Source organism: Choristoneura fumiferana, chromosome 16 (genome assembly GCF_025370935.1).
Source record: "Choristoneura fumiferana chromosome 16, NRCan_CFum_1, whole genome shotgun sequence".
Taxonomy (NCBI): Eukaryota; Metazoa; Arthropoda; class Insecta; order Lepidoptera; family Tortricidae; genus Choristoneura; species Choristoneura fumiferana.
In genome coordinates, this window is record NC_133487.1 from 18,591,409 (window position 1) to 18,614,439 (window position 23,031).

General features: G+C 40.8%; 2 protein-coding genes and 2 long non-coding RNA genes across 4 annotated transcripts in view; 3 read left to right on the forward strand and 1 right to left on the reverse strand.

Moving 5' to 3' along the window:
• gogo (thrombospondin-1 like protein golden goal) overlaps positions 1-23,031 on the reverse strand; it is a 533,136-nt gene that overhangs the window by 283,383 nt on the left and 226,722 nt on the right. The window lies entirely within an intron of this gene.
• LOC141436296 (uncharacterized) lies at positions 6,565-11,129 on the forward strand. Its single transcript, XM_074099208.1, has 4 exons — positions 6,565-6,767; positions 8,806-9,058; positions 9,679-9,891; positions 10,577-11,129. The coding sequence occupies exons 1-4, from the start codon at positions 6,623-6,625 to the stop codon at positions 10,887-10,889; spliced, it is 924 nt and encodes a 307-aa protein (XP_073955309.1). The 5' UTR covers positions 6,565-6,622; the 3' UTR covers positions 10,890-11,129.
• Positions 13,281-14,167, forward strand: LOC141436020 (uncharacterized). The gene is made up of 2 exons (XR_012452248.1): positions 13,281-13,834; positions 13,877-14,167. It is a non-coding gene; the product is annotated as an uncharacterized lncRNA (long non-coding RNA).
• On the forward strand, positions 21,561-22,339 carry LOC141436021 (uncharacterized). Its single transcript, XR_012452249.1, has 2 exons — positions 21,561-22,007; positions 22,050-22,339. It is a non-coding gene; the product is annotated as an uncharacterized lncRNA (long non-coding RNA).

Genomic DNA, 23,031 nt, shown 5'->3' on the forward strand with positions numbered 1-23,031 from the left:
TCAAGATTTCTCTATTCTATTTGTTCATTGACGCTTGAAATACACAATTTCCTTCAGCAGCGTTAGCGGTCAGCCAACCGGATCTATATCTCTTATCCTGCTTGTTCTTTATAGTGTTTGCAAAGGACGGATTCAACGGCGACGATGCGAATGGCTTACAAACTGTACGAGGTACAGCGATATTGACCGGTAGAAGTAAACATGATCGGGCTACTACGGTCGAGTGCTCCTTACATACTCCACCGTCCATCGGTAATAGGTCCGATACATGACGCATCGTCTACAGTCATCATCATCATCGTCATATGAGCCATAGGACGTCCACTGTTGAACATAGGCCTCCCTCATAGACCTCCAGTTGCCTCGGTTGGAACCGGCTTGCATCCACCGTGAACCCGCGACTTTAATCAGGTCATCCGTCCATCTCGTTGGTGGACGTCCTACGCTGCGCTTGCCGATCCGCGGTCTCCACTCGCGAACCTTTCGGCCCCAAAGACTGCTATATGGACTGCCCATTGCCACTTCAACAAGCTAATTCGCTTGACTATGTCTGTCCTCTACAGTGTTAAAATGAAAAGGTTGACCAGTTTTCAAATTAATTCGTAAACACATTGCAAGCACATGTTACCTTTTTAAATGACATTATAGCGGAATATGTCATAGGTACTCGGTCGGTAAAGCAGTTATACTTAGCAAGCAAAAACAGACCTTAATTTTAAGGGGGGCTCCCATACAACAAACTTGATTTTTTTGCTTATGTCACCTTATGTCTAATGTTGTAGGTATAGATACTTAATGGAACGGAATGGAATTCTTCGTGCGCGAGTCCGACTCGCACTTTGTCGGTTGTTTATGTAAACTTTTCGCTCAATCATAATGATAATTTCGAGAGCACTCATCAGCGGAAAGTTCAACGGTATTGTGATAGACTTGAAAGCAGTAGGAATCTAGTCTATGTGAAACGTGACAGTTATTCATTTTTTTCTTTTTACTTCAACTTTTTCTTTTTTAAGCGCTGGTTTACAGTATGACCCTTTAACTTATAACCAAACTTAACTAAGACTAATGACTATTGCCGCGACGGCACGAACGTCAGAAGGCCGCATTAATCAAATAAAATACAAAGCAAAAACAATAATAGCAAAAAATAAAAACAAATTGAAAATACAAACTGAAATATAGATGCACAGAAAAACCAGAAAAATAAGACCAGCACTGGGAATCGAACCCAGGTGCTATACCGCTACACCACTGTTGGTCAACGGTACAGACACGAATTTCCCCTATGCACCTTATATCTCAGCTTGTTTGTTTCTTATTTAGCCACTTAAGCAGTGACGCTAGCGACATCTATACCGCAGCCCTCATCGAGAAACTCGTGTCTGTACCGTTGACCAGCAGTGGTGTAGCGGTATAGCACGCGGTACGGAATACCAAGGACCTGGGTTCGATTTCCAGTGCTGGTCTTATTTTTCTGGTTTTTCTGTGCATCTACATAATATATTTTAGTCTGTATTTTTAATTTAGGTTTTACGGGATGACCGTAAAAGTAAAAATTTGGAATTCAAAAAAAAAATACAAAAAGATTCCAAAAAAACAATCTTAAATATAAAATTGCAATACTTCAAATTGTATAGCAACTAATCACTAACGTCTATATGTCTGTATGGCAACTCTTGCGCGGTCGAATCGTTAAAATGCGATTAAATTTTACTCTTATTGCTGTAGGGTGTGTAAGGGTGGGGACCTTCGATCTGAATTCCTTAGTTTTCTAATGTTTTTTGTGGCTTATTATATTAACAACAACGGCTTTAAGCAATATAGAATCCCATATTTACTTCAAAGTTTATCTTCGAGAGACATCAAAGTTGAACAATTTTAGGCCAAAAATGATGGTTCAGTCAGAAATGAGATTGACTTCATTAGACGACCAAGAAGCGAATATTCAGTGATGTCTCTGTGATCAACAGGGTGAAAACCGGAAGTGATCATCGTATTGTCAGAGGCACACTGAATATTAATGTGAAGCTAGAACGGTCACGTCTTGTGAAGTCCACGCTCCGTCCTTGTCCTGCCCAAATCCAGAACCCCGAAAGCTTTCAACTCTTATTGCATAATCGCTTCCAGTGCCTAGCCGAATGCAAAACAGCGGACGAGATCAACAACGGGCTGGTAGAAACTGTTCAGGCCGTGGGGTCCCTGTTCTTCAAGACTCCGCGCCGGAAAAGACCTCAGAAGCTCTCCAATAAAACCATTAAATTAATGGAACTTCGGAACGAGATGAGGCTGCAATCTTCAACTGACATGTCGGAATATGGCAGACTTAATAGGCGAATCTCAAAATCCATGCGACACGATGTGCGTGCCTTTAATACTGCACGTATTAAGGAAGCAATTGAGCGGAACCAGGGCTCTAAAGTGTTTGCAAAGAATTCGTCTATTGAGAAAAGCCAAATGACTAAGTTGAAGATCGACGATAGCAGTATCATCTCATCGAAACCGGAGTTGTTGAGAGAGCTTGAAAGGTTTTACGAACAGTTATATGCCTCGACACAGAAGCCCGTTGTAGGTGCAGCTCAAGATACCAGAGCTAAACTAACCCGTCATTACACTGAAGACATCCCAGATATCAGCCTGTACGAGATTAGAGTGGCTCTCAAACAACTTAAAAACAACAAGGCTCCGGGGGATGACGGAATCACGACAGAACTTCTGAGAGCGGGTGGTAAACCGGTACTTGTAGTCCTCCAGAGGTTATTTAATTCCGTCATACTCGAGGGTACCACGCCGGAAGCATGGCACAGGAGTGTGGTGGTGCTCTTCTTCAAAAAAGGCGACAATACCTTATTGAAGAACTATAGACCCATCTCACTCCTGAGTCATGTATACAAGTTGTTTTCGAGGGTCATTACGAATCGTCTCGAGCGAAGATTTGATGATTTCCAGCCTCCCGAACAAGCTGGATTCCGTAAAGGCTTTAGCACCATAGACCACATTCACACGCTCCGCCAGATTATACAGAAGACCGAGGAGTATAATCGGCCACTATGTTTAGCATTTGTGGACTACGAAAAAGCCTTCGATTCAATCGAGACCTGGGCTGTACTGCAGTCCCTTCAGCGATGCCATATTGACTATAGATACATCGAGGTGTTAAAGAGTTTGTACAGCAGCGCCACTATGTCGATCCGGTTGCAGGACGAGAGTACACAACCAATCCAACTGCAGCGAGGTGTGAGACAGGGAGACGTTATTTCTCCGAAACTGTTCACAAATGCGTTGGAGGACGTTTTCAAGCTCTTGGACTGGAACAGGTTCGGCATCAATATCAACGGCGAGTACATCACCCATCTTCGTTTTGCCGATGATATAGTCATAATGGCGGAGTCGCTGGAGGGGCTCAATACTATGCTCAGTGACCTCAGTATCGTCTCCCAACAGGTGGGTCTTAAGATGAACATGGACAAGACTAAAATCATGTCAAATGTCCATGTCACACCCGTGCCGGTTATCGTTGGGAACGATGTACTCGAAGTTGTTGACCACTATGTTTACCTGGGACAAGTTGTCCAGTTGGGTAGGTCCAACTTCAACAAAGAGGTCGCCCGAAGAATCCAACTCGGATGGGCAGCGTTCGGGAAACTTCGTGATGTCTTCTCGTCCAATATTCCGCAGTGCCTGAAGACTAGAGTCTTCGACCAGTGTGTGTTGCCAGTGATGACTTATGGCGCTGAGACGTGGTCCTTAACTGTTGGCCTCTTAGAGAGGCTCAAAGTCACGCAACGAGCTATGGAGAGAGCTATGCTTGGAGTTTCTTTGCGCGATAGAATCCGGAATACGGAAATTCGTCGAAGAACTAAAGTCACTGACATAGCTGGAAAAATATGCAAATTGAAGTGGCAATGGGCAGGCCACATCGCTCGAAGAACAGATAACCGTTGGGGGAGAAAAGTCCTCGAGTGGCGACCACGAACCGGAAGACGAAGCGTTGGCAGGCCTCCCACCAGGTGGACTGACGACATCGTGAGAGTAGCGGGAAACCGGTGGATGCAAGTGGCAAATTGTCGTTCATTGTGGCGTTCTAAGGGGGAGGCCTTTGTCCAGCAGTGGACGTCTTCGGGCTGATGATGATGATGATGATGAGGCCAAAAAACTGGTTTTCTGGCCATAACTTTTTTGTTAATTCGTTTCAAATAGAAACCCTTGACATGTTTTAAGGGACGTCAAAGACGAACCCAAATATGTAGATTCCGTATATGTTAGATCTTTCACGTCAATAGATACGAAATAAGTGTTTTTTGGACAATGTTTAAAAAAATCATACAAAATTAAGTCATATTCATTTTTTCCAAAATCCGGTAAACAGAAAAAGAGATAAAAGATTGAAGAACCGGTAGCCGTTTGGATTATAATTCTATTTGTAGTGCAAAGGTAGGAGATACGATTCAAAACTTGTCAAAAATCGATGAAAACCTCGGGTAGCCCCTTAAGGTATTAGAGTTTATGTATCGATATTTTGACCACCTTGGCTGCTCCGAAATATTTGATGGCGACTCTACCTTTGGATCCAAAATAAATCTCTTTCTTTCATTCTTTAAAATGTTCGCTCAGAAGTTTAAAAACCCGACGGTACTAGCGTATATTACAATGAACTTTTCAAGTTTTGCTATAACCTGCTGGGTTGACAAAAGCCTCTGAAACTATCTTGTCCTACAATAACAGAGTGAAGTAATAATAAACACAGTGCTTTTTAGGTAAATTGTATTAGTTTTGAGGGACGGTGAACCGAAATGGAAGGTAAATAAAGGTCAGCGGATTTCGTCATGTTTGTTTGTGATCCAACGAAAATACGGAGGGGCACACATTTTTAAAAAGAAACACTTGAGTTTTGTGTCGACGGTATAGTTTTCTTATATTTAGTTATTTATTTATTTCTGGCATATGTATTTTTATTATAAATGATTAACTTTTACCCGCGGCTTCGTACGCGTAAATAATTACGCCTAGCAATGGAATAAAGTTCGTATTATAATTACGCATAATTTTCCAGGAAATTACATCATGAGTGTTATTTAAGTTACATAAAGAAACCCGCGCTGTATTTTTTCGTGTCTCTCTTAGGAATGTAACGATAAAAAAACAAAAAAACAACTTAACACACACATGCGCGCGCGCACATACGCACACACACACATACACACACACACGCAGGCAAGCACGCACGCACGCACGCACGCACGCACGCACGCACGCACGCACGCACGCACGCACGCACGCACACATGCGCGCGCGCACATACGCACACACACACATACACACACACACGCACGCACGCACGCACGCACGCACGCACGAACGCACGAACGCACGCACGCACGCACGCACGCACGCACGCACGCACGGCTGAGTGGTGATAGGTGTGCCTGATACACACATAATTTTCGTATTTACTCGTATAATAATAGTAGGATACTAGAGCCCTAACCTGCTTCTATAACAGAATAACTAGTACAAACTTAAACTAGTTAAAATAAAGGAGCTCGTAATCCTTCTATGGCCGGCAATTCCGAAATGTATTAAAATCTTTGCTACAAAGGAACACAATGTAATATGTCTGGTGAAACCCTTAACTAATCCCACTAAATTAAATGTCTTGGCAAGCTTCAGATAAAGATTGGAGCAATGCAAGGAATACAATTCCATTGATCTAAAGATATAGGTAACCAGTACTATTAATCATTCAGGAGTTCCCTCCTGCGGAGACGATCCTGACAGCACCACCAAGCTGTCACTACCAGATTATTAGAGGTTTATTGTCACCAAATTTACGTATGTATGTATGCTAATTTTCAAGCCAGTTGGCTGTTTTTTTTTTTAGGGTACACCTCCCATAGACGTAAAGTGATTTTTTTCCTCATCCAGCCCTATAGTGTGGGATATCGTTGGATAGGTCTTTTAAAACCATTAGGGGTGTGCTAAAACGATTTTTCGATACATTGATTTTTTTGCGAAATATTCGACTTTAAAGTGCAAATTTTCATAAAATCGAGCGTCCCCCCTCCCGGCGGGTGGAAAAATTTGAAAAAATTCAGGATGGTTGTAAGTATATCTAACTTTCAAGGAAAACTATAACGGCTAAGTTTGCTAGAATTATTGGTAGTTTTAGGGGCTGTTTCACCGTCCATTGATTAGTGTTAACTGACGGTTAAATGAGATGCCGTTTCTATTTGTTTTGATCGAATAGACGGAGACGGCATCACATTTAACCGTCGGTTAACGCTAATCAATGGATGGCGAAACAGCCCCTTACTCTTAAATAGCAGCCTAAGGTATAAAATATACCTAAACTTGGAAGATTCCGTATAAAATACGAAATCCTTAGAAAAATATTACTTATTTTTTCGTAATAGCTACGGTAACCTATTTTGGGCGTGTCCGACACGCTCTTGGCTGGTTTTTTTATTTTTATTTTAGCAAACGAGTATTTTATAAAAAGTTTAAACCAGTTGAAAATATTGACGTTACCTTGTCATTGACAGATGAAGTGTTCCTGTTGGCCGCCATTTAGGAGAATAATAAGATTTACGACTAATTAGTTTAAAAACCACTGTGTAAAGAGTAAATGGCCCGAGGAATAAAACTAGCAGAATCTCTTGATAGAGGATTTTACGAAGTATACTCGACTCATTCCCCTTCAATACTATTTGGCGTCAAACCGTCCGACAGGAGGCATTTGAAAGCGATTTCATGGATAATAATACTGCAATGTAAGTTTTTTCAATGGAAAAACGTGTTTTACATGTATTCACATAGATATATTTGTTACGGGATGTAGACCGTCATCATCATCATCATCAGCCGGAGGACGTCCACTGTTGAACAAAACAATGGCCTCCCCGAGTACTGCCTTTTCGCAACGTAACGTTTGGCAACCTGTTTCATTTCGCAACTTTTCATTTCGCAAACTCTAAAACTGTAAACATTTCAGGATTTAATTCAGGGCCATCGTGTTTCTACACGCACGATGACCCTTTGGGTTAGGTTAGGTTAGTTTTATAAAAATCCTGAAGTATTTACAGTTTCAGAAATATTAAACAGTTGGGAAATGAAAAGTTGCGAAATGAAACAGGTTGCCAAACGTTATTCGCCGAAACATTAGTAAACCTGGCCTCCCCCTGTGAACACAATGAACGACAACTCGCCACTTGAACCACCAGTTGCCTGCAACTCTCGCAAAGTCGTCAATGGGCGTTTTAAAAAATCTTTTCTTTTTTCAAATTTTGAAAAAAATATGATTTTTTGCTACTCAGAATCAAGAGCACAATCGATTCCGATCGTTTAAAAAAAATCCCCTTTTTTTCATACAAAATTTTATGAGTCAGTTTTGTCACGCCCATACTGAGTGTATGAGTGTGTGTGTGTGTGAAGGTCGCGGATGAGCAAAGAAATTATTTTAGTTCATTGATATGGACCTCCGCAAAGTAACGCCTGATTCAATTAATTATGAAAAAAACGTCGCAAAACTGTTTTTTTTTTTAACTGAGTAGGATAAACCATATTTTTTCAAAAAAAAGGTGCAGTTTTTTTTTAAAACGCCCCAATTTACGTGACCTAGTCAGAGGCCTGGCAACACTTAGTCTTTCGTTTTAGGGCCCGTTTCCACCAAGGACGTATTGCAAGAAATGTATTTTTCATGAAACACTTCATTTACCTCAGCTCACTCCGCTCAGCTGTTTTCACTAGAGATGTGTCAGAAGATCGGTAACTAAATGAAGCGTTTTATGAAAAAACACATCCTCGCAACACCATGCTCGCACATTTTTGGTGGAAACGCATCTTTATGGTTGCCACCTGAAAACTATTCTCCGGCAACGAATATTTTTTTTCGTCTGTGATTGCCTTTAATGATCTGTCTTAAATAAATGTATATTTTAAGCACTCCTTTGGAAGTTACACGTCATAAAAATAATGCAAATCTAACTGAACTAAGAGTGCGTCAGTGTATTTTAAACACCAGCATATTCTATCCTTCAAGGTTTTGATTTATATTTTGATATTGCATGAGCTTTTTTTTATTAAGAGAGGGAGGCAAACAAGCAAGCTTATAACATTGCTGTCTTTAGCAAATCGGCAATCAACTAAGCCGTCTTGCAAAGCCATCTGGATCAACATACACGATTGACGATCCATATACGAACACACCAAATCCATCTGAGCGTTAGTAACGCCTCTGTATGCGCACAGATCACGTGCCTTGTCTGAGAATAGGGAATAGGCCCAACTGGTTCCCTTACCTACCATGTAAACGTCATCCATTAAGCCGCAAGCCCTTTGGTTCCGTGCTTTGACCGAGGCGACGGGTAGAGACCCGGAAAATTGGCGGTTTCTAAAAGGCGACAATTTTCACGGAGCTCCGAAAACTGAGGGGTACATACAATTGCGGAATTGGTTTTCATATCAGTACAATTAATAAATATTATGAAATTTATAATTGCGAAGTGAGTTTGCTTGTTTCTTACGCTTTTACGCTTAAAGCACTCAACCGATTGTGTTCAAATTTGGCATTGAGTATCTCCTACATAGGATACCTACGTAATTATTGCATTTTAAACGAGTCGATGATAATGTAAGGTTTTGTTGCGACTCGAAATTGACACCAATCTTTTTGTAGTTTGTACATTTGCAGTTTTAGAACAATATGCATGGCCAAATAAAATATTTATCAAACGAAACATTTGTAAAAAAAAATTCTGGTTAACATTAGTGAACCGACGTTCTCGCATACTAACTATGTTATATGCCCAGGTCTTGCAGCATACCTGGTGACAGTATCAGTGTTCAGCTGTCTCTGGAATCCAGAGAACGGCTTCTTCGAACTGGACATACTGTTCCGTGTCATGTACCTGTACGACACGGATGCCTGTGGCGCGCAAGTACACATCATGCATATAGACGAGCTGGTGCTTAGCAACGAGACTTATGGGCTGGCGGTGCTGCCTATAAAGCACAGGTCGCCTCTCATGAGCGTGATATCGCAGCTGCCAGAGAAAACGAAAAAGTATGTATTGTACGTAGATGATGTCATAGAAATAATTATACTAAGTATAACAACTGACAACTGGTGGAGTAAAGGATTTCTTGAGCGGAGCCCTTTGGTCAGATGGAGTGGCGATCTGCGAAAGGCTGCTAGTAGAAGCTGGATGTGTCGAGCCGAGGACAAGGCTTATTGGGAGAGGCGTCTATCAGCTGACTACTACAGGCTGATGATGATAAATATTACATATCAGAAAGTGTGCGCAGTATGTGCGTGTGTTTGTAACTCCTTCACGCCAAAACGCGAAGCGGTTGAATAAATGATGAAAGCTGTGTAGAGCTGAAATTCGTATCGCCAAAACTTATATCGTAAAAAATCTTTTATATGAAACACATAATCACACACAATAATCTTGTTTGACTGAACACCTTGTGTGGTGTGAAAAATGTAAGTTCTGTATGGGGTCGCAGTTCTAACCCAACCTAACCTACTATGCAGGTACCAGGTCGTCTCTTTGTAAGGTCACAGTTCTAACCTAACCTACTTTTCTGTCGTTTCTATTTAGTGCTTTTCTTGGGAAAATACTACGGTGGTTAGATACAAACAAACACTTAACTACAAAACTTTCCTGTCTTATATTGCAGTTATTTAATCATGAGCGTGTGTTTGCATACCTTCTGGTTGGCCACCGCTTTGATTCTGAGGGTTTTCATTAATGTTGAAGACCTGGAAGTATTCGTGATCGTCCTCAGGATCGTCTACTTCACTTCGCTTTTTGTCATCTTCTTCGATATCTGCTTGGGCGTGGTGTACATCGCTCACATCCAGCAGAGCTTGACCAAAGGGATGATACTAAGGTACCTTGTGCTACAATAATCCACACTTCCATACTCATATACGATGGTCATGGGGGTCTGAAGCAAATTCTGATGCATTACATAACTATGAAGTTTCTGAATACTGTCAATGTGAACCATTGGCAGAAATATTGTACTTACAGGTCGATTTACAAGAGCTGAGTGCCTACTCCGAAATTCAAAAATCGATTTTTTTTATCGAACGACATGAACTTCGATTTTCGAATTTCAGAGTACTGGCACGAATGGAATGAACGAAAGTAATGTCACTTGGACATTTTTGTTGGAAAATGACAGATGCATGGCATTTTCATATTTGTGCTAAGTGTATTCAAATAGGAAACAGAGAGATATTTTCATTCCATCCATTCGTACTAGCTCTTGTGAATCTACTTGTACTATTCTGTCACACGCGTTGACATTAAGCTACGAGTACCTATATATTATATATATTACTACAAGCTTTTGCCCGCGGCTTTGCTTGGCTCGGGAACTATGCCTTTTTCCGGGATTAAAAGTAGCCTCTCATCATCAGATCAAAAGTCACTCTCTAGCTCATAAACTATCCCTATGGCCAAAATCACGTCGATCCGTCTCTCCGTTTCAACGTGAAAGACGGACAAACATACAAACACACACACTTTCGCATTTATAATAATCATTTCACTTTCATTTTCTTTCTCAGGTATAGCGGATGGGGAAAGGTACGCGGTATCAATAACATTGACGAGTTCGGTGGTTGGGTACCGATGATTGCCTCCGCTGCCTGGATGCGAGGAATCATCGTCCTTATTGTCAATATCTTCAACTGCAAAGTCATTCGTTTCATCATCGGAAAAATCAAGAAGAAAAAGGTCAAAAGGCGTCTCGCTGACAAGACTAATATACCGTTCCCTGATAGTAGAAACTCTCAGTTTACAGATGGTAATTCGTTGTATTTCCGAACGGGTGAGAGTACGCCGTACTGTGGTAAAAGGTATTTAAGTGATTTGGAGTAATTTTTGCCGACCGACGTCCAGTTGGGAGGGTATTAAGTATTATCGCCTATACTATGAATTTTAATGAATATTCTGTAACTACTACAATTCACTGGTGTGTAAAGACAAAGCCACAGATTGAAATGCTTCTGTAGTTGCTATTTTACAAAATAGATTTAAAAAGTTTGTCTGAAAATAGATGGCCGCGTTGTTGAGGCTGAAAAGTACTACGACTGCAGATTTGCAAACGCAGCGTAGGGCGTTCACCAAGAAAATGGGATTTGCTCCCATCGTTTGTATACTTATTTCGGACGGATACAATCCTAGGCTAGAGTGAATATGCCGTTGCTTAGCCAGATAGTTACACATTAGACTTCATTGTCACTTTCCATCCGGTGAGATAGGGTAGATAATAGTACATTGTGTCTTAAGGGCGGTAAACAAGGAATTACGAACGAGAGTCTATTAGAAGCCCGAAGTCGAAGACTGAGGGCTTTAATGAGTCGATGTTCGTAATTCTAGTACCACCCGTGCGACATACAATGTTTTTCATCACATTTGCGAGTAAAATTGTATATTTGTAAAAGAAAAACTAAGATTTTTCCAAAAATTGCCGATACCGCTGACTACGCTCTTGGCAGCGCCAGCCTCCGCGCCACCCCACCCCACGTAGCATGTGCCCGACCACGCAGTGCGGTATCAAACTCATTTACCGACCTTGGGCTTCATGACATGAAAATTAGTACGGGCAATGACTCATTTACCGACCACGGGTTTCATGACAAGCACATTAAGGTCGAGGGTTTTATTTGGGGGGTTGCAACCAAGGTAGCCTGCATGTTACGACACTGTTTACGAGCAAGTGTGATGAAAAATGTTGTACTTCATTTAAAAAGCCTACTGCACTAGTTGTTTTATCATTTTGTAAGTGGTTCAAGTTTGCTTATCTAATTAAGTGAATTTAATAAAATAATGGTTTATGGTTAACTTTCTTTTTTTTCTTGGTTATTACGAGACTTTTCAAATAAAGAGACTAGCAATTTGCATTCATTTATATCCAGAAAACGGGCAGCAGCGTCTTCTGCGTGCACTATCAGTGCAATTATGCGATCCGAAGCTGCCGCCGAGCAGGGGATTACTCAAGCCTTCCACCTCATAATGAATAGTCCAATTCTGCCGCGGCCCCCAGTCACTGTCGGCTACTTTTTAACTCCCGACGCAAAAGAGGGGTGTTATAAGTTTGACCGCTATATGTGTCTGTCTTTCTGTTTGTGGCACCGTAGCTCTTAAACGAGTGGGCCGATTTGCATGCGGTAAATGAAGCGTTTCTACTGGTACATGTGACACATTGCGCAACACATCCTAGCACATCTTTGGTGGAAACGCTATTTACAAACAACCGGTTGATGCAAGCGGCAGTTGTCGTTCATTGTAGCGTTCAAAGGGGGGGGAAGCTTTTGTTCAACACAGTGGACGTCTTTCAGTTGACGATGATTATGATACTGGTTTCCATTCTCCTATTATACCGGGTGTGGCCTGTAATCATCCCAGCCTATATACGTCCCACTGCTGGGCACAGGCCTCCTCTCAGAACAAGAGGGCTTGGGCCATAGTTCCCACGCGGGCCCAGTGCGGATTGGGAACTTCGCACGAACCATTGAATCGCTTCGCAGGTTTGTACGGGTTTCCTCACGATGTTTTCCTTCACCGCAAAGCTCGTGGTAAATTTCAAATGTAATTCCGGACATGAATTTCGAAAAACTCAGAGGTGCGAGCCGGGGTTCGAACCCACGACCCTCTGCTTCCTTCCACTAGGCCACCACGGCGTGTGGCCTGTAATATGAGCAAATAATTAAAACATATCATACTCCTCAAACTGAACAACATTAGTTCAGCGACTTTTAAAAGTAATTAGTTCATTTTTTTATTTTTATTACACTTTTAAGTTTATTCTAAGCAGCAATGTAAAGCAAAATGTTTGATGTTTGTAGCGTGACAGGCGACGTCAGTTGTGTTCCAGGATGGCGTACATTGATAGCAGTATTTAATTTGTATGAAAAAAGGAAAATTAAACATTTCATTATTTTTAAAAGTCGCTGAACTAATGTTGTTTAGTTCGACGAGGACTAATCTATGTTTTAATTTTTTGCTCGAATTACAGGCCACACCCGGTATAATTACTTTTGCCAAGGACTTATTCGTTATAAGTATGTATTTATTTTACTGCTTGAACAAGCCGATATTGAACAGCAAAGAAAATATAATATGTATATTTCATGTCTCGAATTTGACTGTAACAAATCTGACAAAACCCACACATGAACGAAGTAGAGGGCAAAAGCTAGGTTTTAACTCAACAAGAAGATTATCAAATTTCGAAACATCCATCACAAATACTGATCAACCTGACAATTGTCAAGGGCAGACCTCTTGAGGGGAGGTTTGACCTTAAAGGAGGCCTAGTAAGTTATTCTTTGAGTAAAACAATAAGACTTTTTAACAATTTTTTAATTAAAATTGAACACAAAAAATAACAGGCCTAATTTGACAAAATTAAAAGTAAAAGTATTACGAGAATCTCAGGTAGTGAGTTCAAGAGATTTTATTGAGAGGTGGTTCTGATTATTCGGTCTCACTGGCCTACACTTCCCTGGAGTCGGAGAGAAGAACCCGGAGCGAAGAGGCTGGCCACAGCAGGGGGGCCTGGTCCAGCTGAGTGGTCGTCGGTGCCGAGGTCAAAAGGGGCCTTAGGGCGGCAGGACGAGCAGCCTGGACAAGTGTTCCACGCAGGAGCGATCAGGGTCTTGGACGAGCCAGGAAGGATGTGCAGTACTCCGGAAGTTAAGGCCGTCAGGGCTTAGTGTCAGGTTAAAGGAGCCGCCTGAGCCGTGAGAATTGTAGCCGAACGGAGCTTTGAAAGTTGTACGAAGGTTGTAAGCCGTACAAAGGTTGTAAGCCGTACGAAGGTGTAAGCCGTACGAAGGTGTGGAAGTTGAAGCCGTACGGAGGTGCCCTGTAAATTAGGTGGTGTCAGTTGTGGTCCAGTGCTAGATTGTTTGCCAGTCACTCCTCTGCAGCGATGCCCCAACTCTTAGGGTGAGCTGAATTGCAGTGAGTGGCAAGGACAATCATACGGAGTTACAGGCAGGCAAAGGAAAGTGATTCTAGTTTTATATAATTATTTAAAAAAAACAAAAGGTAAAAATAAATAGCCTAAGTGACCGTTAAAATTTGAAATACAACAGTTCACTAAATAACCGTTAGAGGATTACATTTGAAATTAAACGTTACTTAGCTGAGTTTGAATTTATTTTAACACCGGTAAGCATCCGTTGCATAAAAGTAATAAGCATTAACATAGGTTCTGAGTTTATAACAACGGATGAGAGAAATTAACAAGTGTTAAAATATTAAGTATAAGAAATGTTTGAAATAAAAGATTCCCTGGCCAGGGGAAGCCTTCAGTTCAATTACACAAAGTTAAATTATAAAGAAAATAATTATAATAAAATACACAGAAAAACACAAGAGTTAAATATCGGAGAACTTACCAAGTCTGGGCGTATGGAGCTTTCGAGAGAGCTGTTTAGTGTAGTCTGAGCTGTTGAATGTGTGTTTTACAGCTGTGCTTCAGCTTTTAAGGGCGAGAATATTACCGTTAGAATTCCCCCGGTCACAGCTGATCGACAGCACCCCCCTTGGCCGACAAAAACGGTCAAGGGTGAGTTGGTTATAGATATATTTAGTCGTACAAACTCGTGTAGTAAATGAGTGTAATAAAATGCCTACTTTTATAAAATAAATAAGTAAATAATAAATAAATATTAAATACATATTATTACGTAAATAAATAAGTCAAGAGAAAACTACGGTGGCGACCTCTAGAGTTCGTCCGCCATTCTGCTCAGAGATCCCTTATTGAGGAAAGCGCCATCTAGCTTACACTGAGCTAACTAAGATGTCAGCGATCGCCTATGTGCATCGTGACAGTACGCCCGTCCCTCCAAAAGAAATTTGAGCCTCATAGCAAATTTCGATAAAAAAAATACACTATGACATAACGCTTACATACGTCGTCTCTCATACTATGATCATACTTCTACTCTCATGGCGGGTCAAACAACAACAGAGGCTTGTTGACCCTTATGTCAAAGGAATAAAATGTGTTAATGGAAGGTGGACGTTGTATGCATTCATAAAAATATAATTATAGACATTAATTAAATCTGTGATTGAAATTACCATCCGTTCCAATCATTAGAGTTTTGAATTACAGAGGCTAAGGGCATATTTTACGTGTTACCAACCGCACGGGTTCCGTAATTCAAATTTTAAAATACTTTTTAACGAGTTGCAAGTTCTCGGGTAAAGGCTTAAGGACAGATCAATTAATATTATAATAATGAGTGGCGGACCGCGACAAATGATTATACTAGTTTAGCGTGTACCAAGTAATATGTACGCGCTATAGATTTAAAGAAATAATAGTGCAAAGGGTGCAGCTATTATACGTCCGCGCGGAGGCGGCGCGCTAAAATGACTTGATTCTATAAATAGAACCGTGCGTCTAAGTGATAAGGGAGTGTGATAAGACAAAAATTAAATTAACACGCGTGCGCATTCGCCGGTGCTAAATGGAGACTGATGTGACGGCGCGCGACAGCTGATCGCCCGTCCAGATGCATTATGTAATTAGTACCTACATTGATAAGGAAGCAAGTAATGCATTATTTATTTAATGTGCGCAGACGCTACCTGCCGCCCGGTGTTAATTTTAAATCTTTAATATGCCATGCACCTAAATCGTTACCAGAAAGATCCTGTAGTTCGAAAACGAGTGGAGATCTTTTTTTAGTTATTTTACACTTAACGAACTTTGGTGCAAGTTTTTTGCTAAAGTATTTAGACTTATCACTTAAGAAATACGTGCGCTTCCAGACCAAGTCTCCCACATTAAATTCAGCCGGTTTTCGGCGTAAGTTGTAACGCGCAATGTTTTTTTGATGTGCGTTATAAAGTGAGTGTTGAACTTTATCAAATATATGGGTCAAGAAACCCATGTTTTGTGCGTAAATATCGCGAGGTAGAAAAAGCATTTCATTCCCCAAATCGTTATCGACGAAGTGTGAACCACAAGTCACTAACTCTCTGCCGTAAACAAGGAAGGAAGGAGTATAACCGGTCACCTCGTTCACAGAATTATTTATAGCGAATTGTACTTTAGGTATGTTGACGTCCCAAGTCCTATGGTCGTCGTTAACAAAGGTGGAGACGCAGGATATAATAGTTTTATTGTAGCGTTCCGTATTATTAATATGTGGACTGTACTTTGCTATTAAAAATTGGTTAGGCACCTTGTATTTATTGAGAAATGTTTTTAGTTCGCGGCTAATTAGTTGTGACGCATTATCCATGTAAATGGTTTGCGGTATTCCGTGAACTAAGAAAATGGAATCTTCTAAATGTTTGACTACGATTGCCGCAGTTGCGTTACGAACCGGGAATAAGAAACAATATTTTGAAAAAATACAAGTAACCACGAGCAAGTAACTATTTTGTTTACGACTAGTGGGCAATGGTCCGACGAAGTCCAAGGCTAGGGCTTGAAAGGGCCTCGAGCACTGTTTAGGCCTTCCCATTTCACCTAGTGTCGCGTGCGTAGGATGTTTATAAGCGATGCAAGTGTCGCAAGAGGAAACGAACTTTGATACGTCTCTATACATGCCTACCCAAAAGTATTTGAGTGCTATACGGTGATAGGTTTTGAAAACGCCTAAGTGTCCGGCTGTTGGTTCTGCATGATTTTCTTTTATAATTTGTTCGCGTAATTCCGCTGGCACAACCTCTTTCCACGCGAACTCATTGTTAAACCTAGTATCTGACTTAGTAAGTCTATATAAGGAATTGTTTACAATTTTATAATTGGGGAAACCTTGCGGTGTGTTTACACAGCTATTATACAAGTCTAAGTACCATTTGTCTTGCGAATTGAGATACGAGTTAGCAATAGTTATTGCCGACACCGGCACGGATCTTGATAACGAATCAGGTATTACGTTATCTTTGCCGCGACGATGTAAAATCTCAAAATCGAAAGAAGACAATCTTACGCCCCAACGGGCTAGGCGTCCGGTTGGGTTATTAAGAGAAAGGAACCATTTCAAGGATGAATGGTCGGTATAAACTTTGAATGTTTTTCCGTTTTCCAAGTAACAGCGCCAGTGTTCTAAGGCTACTAGTACGGCTAAGGTTTCCCGTTCAGTTACACTATAATTCTTTTCACAGCCTGTTAATGACCTACTCATATAAGCGACCGGGTGCTCCTGGCCGTTTATATTTTGACATAACATACCGCCGACGCCATAGTCACTAGCGTCAGTGTGTACTTCGAACGGTAAATCAAAGTTGGGACAAGAAAGAACCGGAGTTGTTACAAGGCAGGCTTTAAGTTTTAAAAATGCCTGTTCGGCCTCTGGCGTCCACTGAAATGGAGGGGCTTTCTTTTTATTAGAAGTTAAAATATTTAAGGGCCCTGCCAGAGTACTAAAGTTGGGAACGAAACGGCGGTACCAAGAGGCGGTACCCAGAAAACGTTTTACCTCTTTTTTTGAAGTTGGTCTAGGATAGTTTACGATTGCATTTACTTTTTCTGGGTCTGTACGCAGCCCTTGAGCGTCTACAACGTAACCTAAGTATTTGAGACTGTCCCTGAAGAACTGAGTTTTCTCAAAGTTGATAGTTAGACCAGCTGTTTTTAATTTAGTTAGGACGCGCAGAAGTAATGTCACGTGGTCCTCGAATGAATTACTAACACAGACTATATCGTCGAGGTAACAGAAAACTTTCATTTCAAATTCGGGGCCGAACAAACTATCGACTAAACGTTGCTGTGTAGCCGGCGCGTTAGTTAGGCCAAAAGCCATAGTTTTAAAACAAAAAGTGCCCCTTGACGGTACGAAAAACGCTGTTTTCGTTTTATCCCGCTGATTAATGGGTATCTGCCAAAAAGCTTTAGAAAGGTCGATGCTAGTAAGGAACTTAGCATCTCTAAGGTTATCTAAAATTTCCGAAATGTACGGTAAGCTATATGCGTCCTTTTTAGTTACTGAGTTAAGTTTTCTACTGTCTAAACAAAATCTAGGCTTGCCGTTCTTTTTGTTTACTAAAAGTACTGGCGATGACCAAGCGCTTTCACAAGGTTCGATTACGTCAAGCTGTAGCATTTCGTCGACCTGTTCGTTAATAATTCTAAGTTTCTCAGGAGACATGCGGTAAAATCTTTGGCGTATCGGCTCAGTGTCGCCGGTATCTATATTGTGTGTTATTAACGAAGTTCGACCTAAACCTATCCGTTCGTAAGAAATGCTGTTAAATTGGCTTATGATGTTATCTGCCTGGACGCGTTGAGACTCAGTTAAGTGACTATAGGACATAAGAGTTTGGGAACCCTCGACTTGCTCTGTGTGCTTGATGGCGCATTCGCTTACCCCAATACTATACAAGTATTTGGGGCAAACTTTAAAGGTGCGCCAGAAGTCAACACCTAGAATGAGCGAAGTGAGGATTCCCGGAACTACATATGACCTTACAGTGTGAGTTATAGACTCAAAGGTCAAGTCCAGGTCGAAATATCCTACACTATCTAGATGTTGGCCGCCCGCGGCTGTTACACGCACAGAGTCGTCGATTAGTAGTTGATGTCCCCTTTCAAGTAATCTATTGTGAAAATTGTTACCTATAATAGTAACGGCGGAACCAGAGTCGAGCAGAGCCGATACCTCTAGTCCGTTAATAGATACCTTTACAAAAGGTCGCGAGTCTACAATAGAGGGTTGAGGCGATACAGTGGCCACTTTATATGAATTAAAAAAATTTGAAACATAATTAAGCCATTGTGACCAGTTATTTTCTTTTATTAGACTGTGATCACTGGATCGCCTCGCCTTCAGTTTTTTGAAGTTGAGGTTGTAGGAACTGGTTTTTTATTATTGCATTTAGAGCAATTAATAGATTTAACGCCCGGCAATCCGCATTTAAAACAGACTATCGTACGAGGCGCTTTGCAGCTTCGTAATGTATGAGTGTTTGTGCGACAACGCGGGCAAAATAGTTTTATATTATTATTGTTGTTATTTTGCGAGCTGATTGCATTAACCGGATAGCGGGTTTTATAATTAGAGAAATTATGTGCACTGGCGTTGTTACCTGGGGAATTTTTCCCTTGATATGGTTGCTTTGGAGAGTTTAGGAAAGACGATTGTTTATTGTAAGCGAATTCTGGCGCGAGCGTATCCGAATTCGCTCGCGGAGGTTCGCGGAATTGGGACATACGCGCATGAACCACTTCGTAGTTATGGCAAAGTTTACGCAAGGTATTTAAATTATCTATTTTTTCCGCCGTGGCTATGACAGTAGCGAAGCACGGCCGAATATTATGTAGAACAATTTCTAATTGTTCTTCTTCGGTAAATGGCACGGTTAGCCTTGAGAACATGCCGTGCATAATTGAGAGATAAATCGTTATATTCTCGCTTTCGCCCTGAGTACGCGCGCGAATTTCCGATTTTAATCTGTAGTCGTAATCGTGCAGAGAAAATACTTCTATGAGTTGTGTAGAGAGGTCATGCCAGTTATCTATGGAATCCTTAACCGAACGGAACCAGTGAAGGGCGTCTCCTTCGAATATTTCCGTTGCATGTTGAAGAATTTTTTCAGGTTTTAAATTTCGCGCGGCTAAAAATTCTTTTACCCGTTGAACAAAAGAGCGTACGCAGGTCTTCCCGTTGTACCGTAATTTAGCTATATCAGAAGACATACCACGGTCGCAAGTAACTGCTATTTTTGTAGGGGTTTGCGGACTGAAAGAATTGGTATTATTCGTGGAGCGGTGAGTGACTTGTGGTGTCTCCTCACATTGTTCGAAATCCTCTCCTTCGTTAGTGTCATGAACTGGTCGCAAGTCCGCCAACTCTTGGTATATTAATTGAAATTTATTTAAACAAACATTATAAGAGTCCACGGTAGTGGGGGTTACGGGAGTAATACGCCTTAATCGGTGAAAAATATGGTTACACAAGTTATCCGTACGTTCGAGTAAACCGTCATCAAACTTAGCCTTAAGGGAAACTAATTGTGACTGTGCCTTAAGTACACTATCAGTCGCGCCCTTAATATCCTCGGTTACATCGAGACCTGATTCTAAAATATCACTGGCGGGTAAAGAAGCTGACAGTTTGACTATCTGTTTACGCAACTCAATAACGGTATCCGCGGGATTGGTACCTCGAATAGCCACCTCATAAGTTAGTTCTGCCTTTTGAAGAGACAAGTATTTAATTCTATGACAATCCATAGTTACGATTACCTCAGTTAAATATAAGAATACCCGAAGCTAATTAATAAAAACGTTAGCCTGTTTGCTAGCGATCGAAGTATAATGGTCTCTAAGCAGGGAACAGACGGTCGAAAATAGAGAGCACACGTATAATGAATAATAGATAACTGGTTCTGTTAACTCTGCGGCCAGTTGATTTTTAGCAAGCACTCGAGTAGTATGATATGAATGTTGTGAGTTGTGATGGTGGTTTGTGTAGTTGTATGCCAGATGTGGTATTTCTTCGACACACAGTACCTAAATTTAACTCTCCGTATGTTACAGTGCTAAGAAAATTAAGTAGTAGGACACAAGAAATAATAAGTGTTGTGTATCTCCCAGTAATGATCGAATGTAAAATTTAATTAAGAGACCGCGTTGAAGTTAAATTAATAGTAAAATTTGGGAACAAAAATAAATGTCAGTGTGTTTACCGAGATAATGATAAACTGATTTTGATGAAAGATCTAAATAGTGGTTCAGATATTTTAAAAATATAGAAATATCGTTGCTTTTCTATAAAATTGTAGGTATTTCAAATACGTTATTTAAAAATGATTTGAATCGTTAGAATTTCAAATTCAGTGGTTGGCAGTCACTAAATTTAAAATAACTGTTTCACTTGAAGCAGCGGTGAACAATATTAGTGAAAGTATAATTGGCGTCAGTTACGGTTTAAATTTAACTTGATGAAAATTAGTAGGTAGAATTTGAATTGAACCGTTAACGTATTTGAATTTAGTTAATGCAACAATATTTAGTTAACTTTAGGGTATAGATTGAAATTGTCGTTGAGATTTGAATTTTAAAACGCCGTCCGTTTCAACTGTGGCAAGTGACAGTTGAAATTCAAATAGGCCGTTGACGAGAAAGTGGTCAAAGGTCGGCAGAGTATTTGAATTTAAAGATAACGGTAAAGCAGTTTTAAAATTAGAGTTATTAAAAGAAAAAAAAAACTATTAAATGAACCACTTAAGGGATCTCGGTAACTGAAACACTGGTTATGCCTATTATTCGCCTCTTACGAATTCCTAGACGGGGAATGGCGTTATTCTAAGCCCCGACCACCATACAGGGGCGAGAAAAACAGGGTACTTACTGCGAGATACACAGAACACACAAGATACACAATAAATTTTTGCACAATCACTGCAATTCTAGGCAAGAAAAACGTAACAATCAGAACCTCTCAAAAAAAAACCCACGGGCGCCACTGTCAAGGGCAGACCTCTTGAGGGGAGGTTTGACCTTAAAGGAGGCCTAGTAAGTTATTCTTTGAGTAAAACAATAAGACTTTTTAACAATTTTTTAATTAAATTGAACACAAAAAATAACAGGCCTAATTTGACAAAATTAAAAGTAAAAGTATTACGAGAATCTCAGGTAGTGAGTTCAAGAGATTTTATTGAGAGGTGGTTCTGATTATTCGGTCTCACTGGCCTACACTTCCCTGGAGTCGGAGAGAAGAACCCGGAGCGAAGAGGCTGGCCACAGCAGGGGGGCCTGGTCCAGCTGAGTGGTCGTCGGTGCCGAGGTCAAAAGGGGCCTTAGGGCGGCAGGACGAGCAGCCTGGACAAGTGTTCCACGCAGGAGCGATCAGGGTCTTGGACGAGCCAGGAAGGATGTGCAGTACTCCGGAAGTTAAGGCCGTCAGGGCTTAGTGTCAGGTTAAAGGAGCCGCCTGAGCCGTGAGAATTGTAGCCGAACGGAGCTTTGAAAGTTGTACGAAGGTTGTAAGCCGTACAAAGGTTGTAAGCCGTACGAAGGTGTAAGCCGTACGAAGGTGTGGAAGTTGAAGCCGTACGGAGGTGCCCTGTAAATTAGGTGGTGTCAGTTGTGGTCCAGTGCTAGATTGTTTGCCAGTCACTCCTCTGCAGCGATGCCCCAACTCTTAGGGTGAGCTGAATTGCAGTGAGTGGCAAGGACAATCATACGGAGTTACAGGCAGGCAAAGGAAAATGATTCTAGTTTTATATAATTATTTAAAAAAACAAAAGGTAAAAATAAATAGCCTAAGTGACCGTTAAAATTTGAAATACAACAGTTCACTAAATAACCGTTAGAGGATTACATTTGAAATTAAACGTTACTTAGCTGAGTTTGAATTTATTTTAACACCGGTACGCATCCGTTGCATAAAAGTAATAAGCATTAACATAGTTCTGAGTTTATAACAACGGATGAGAGAAATTAACAAGTGTTAAAATATTAAGTATAAGAAATGTTTGAAATAAAAGATTCCCTGGCCAGGGGAAGCCTTCAGTTCAATTACACAAAGTTAAATTATAAAGAAAATAATTATAATAAAATACACAGAAAAACACAAGAGTTAAATATCGGAGAACTTACCAAGTCTGGGCGTATGGAGCTTTCGAGAGAGCTGTTTAGTGTAGTCTGAGCTGTTGAATGTGTTTTTACAGCTGTGCTTCAGCTTTTAAGGGCGAGAATATTACAGTTAGAATTCCCCCGGTCACAGCTGATCGACAGCACCCCCCTTGGCCGACAAAAACGGTCAAGGGTGAGTTGGTTATAGATATATTTAGTCGTACAAACTCGTGTAGTAAATGAGTGTAATAAAATGCCTACTTTTATAAAATAAATAAGTAAATAATAAATAAATATTAAATACATATTATTACGTAAATAAATGAGTCAAGAGAAAACTACGGTGGCGACCTCTAGAGTTCGTCCGCCATTCTGCTCAGAGATCCCTTATTGAGGAAAGCGCCATCTAGCTTACACTGAGCTAACTAAGATGTCAGCGATCGCCTATGTGCATTGTGACACAAT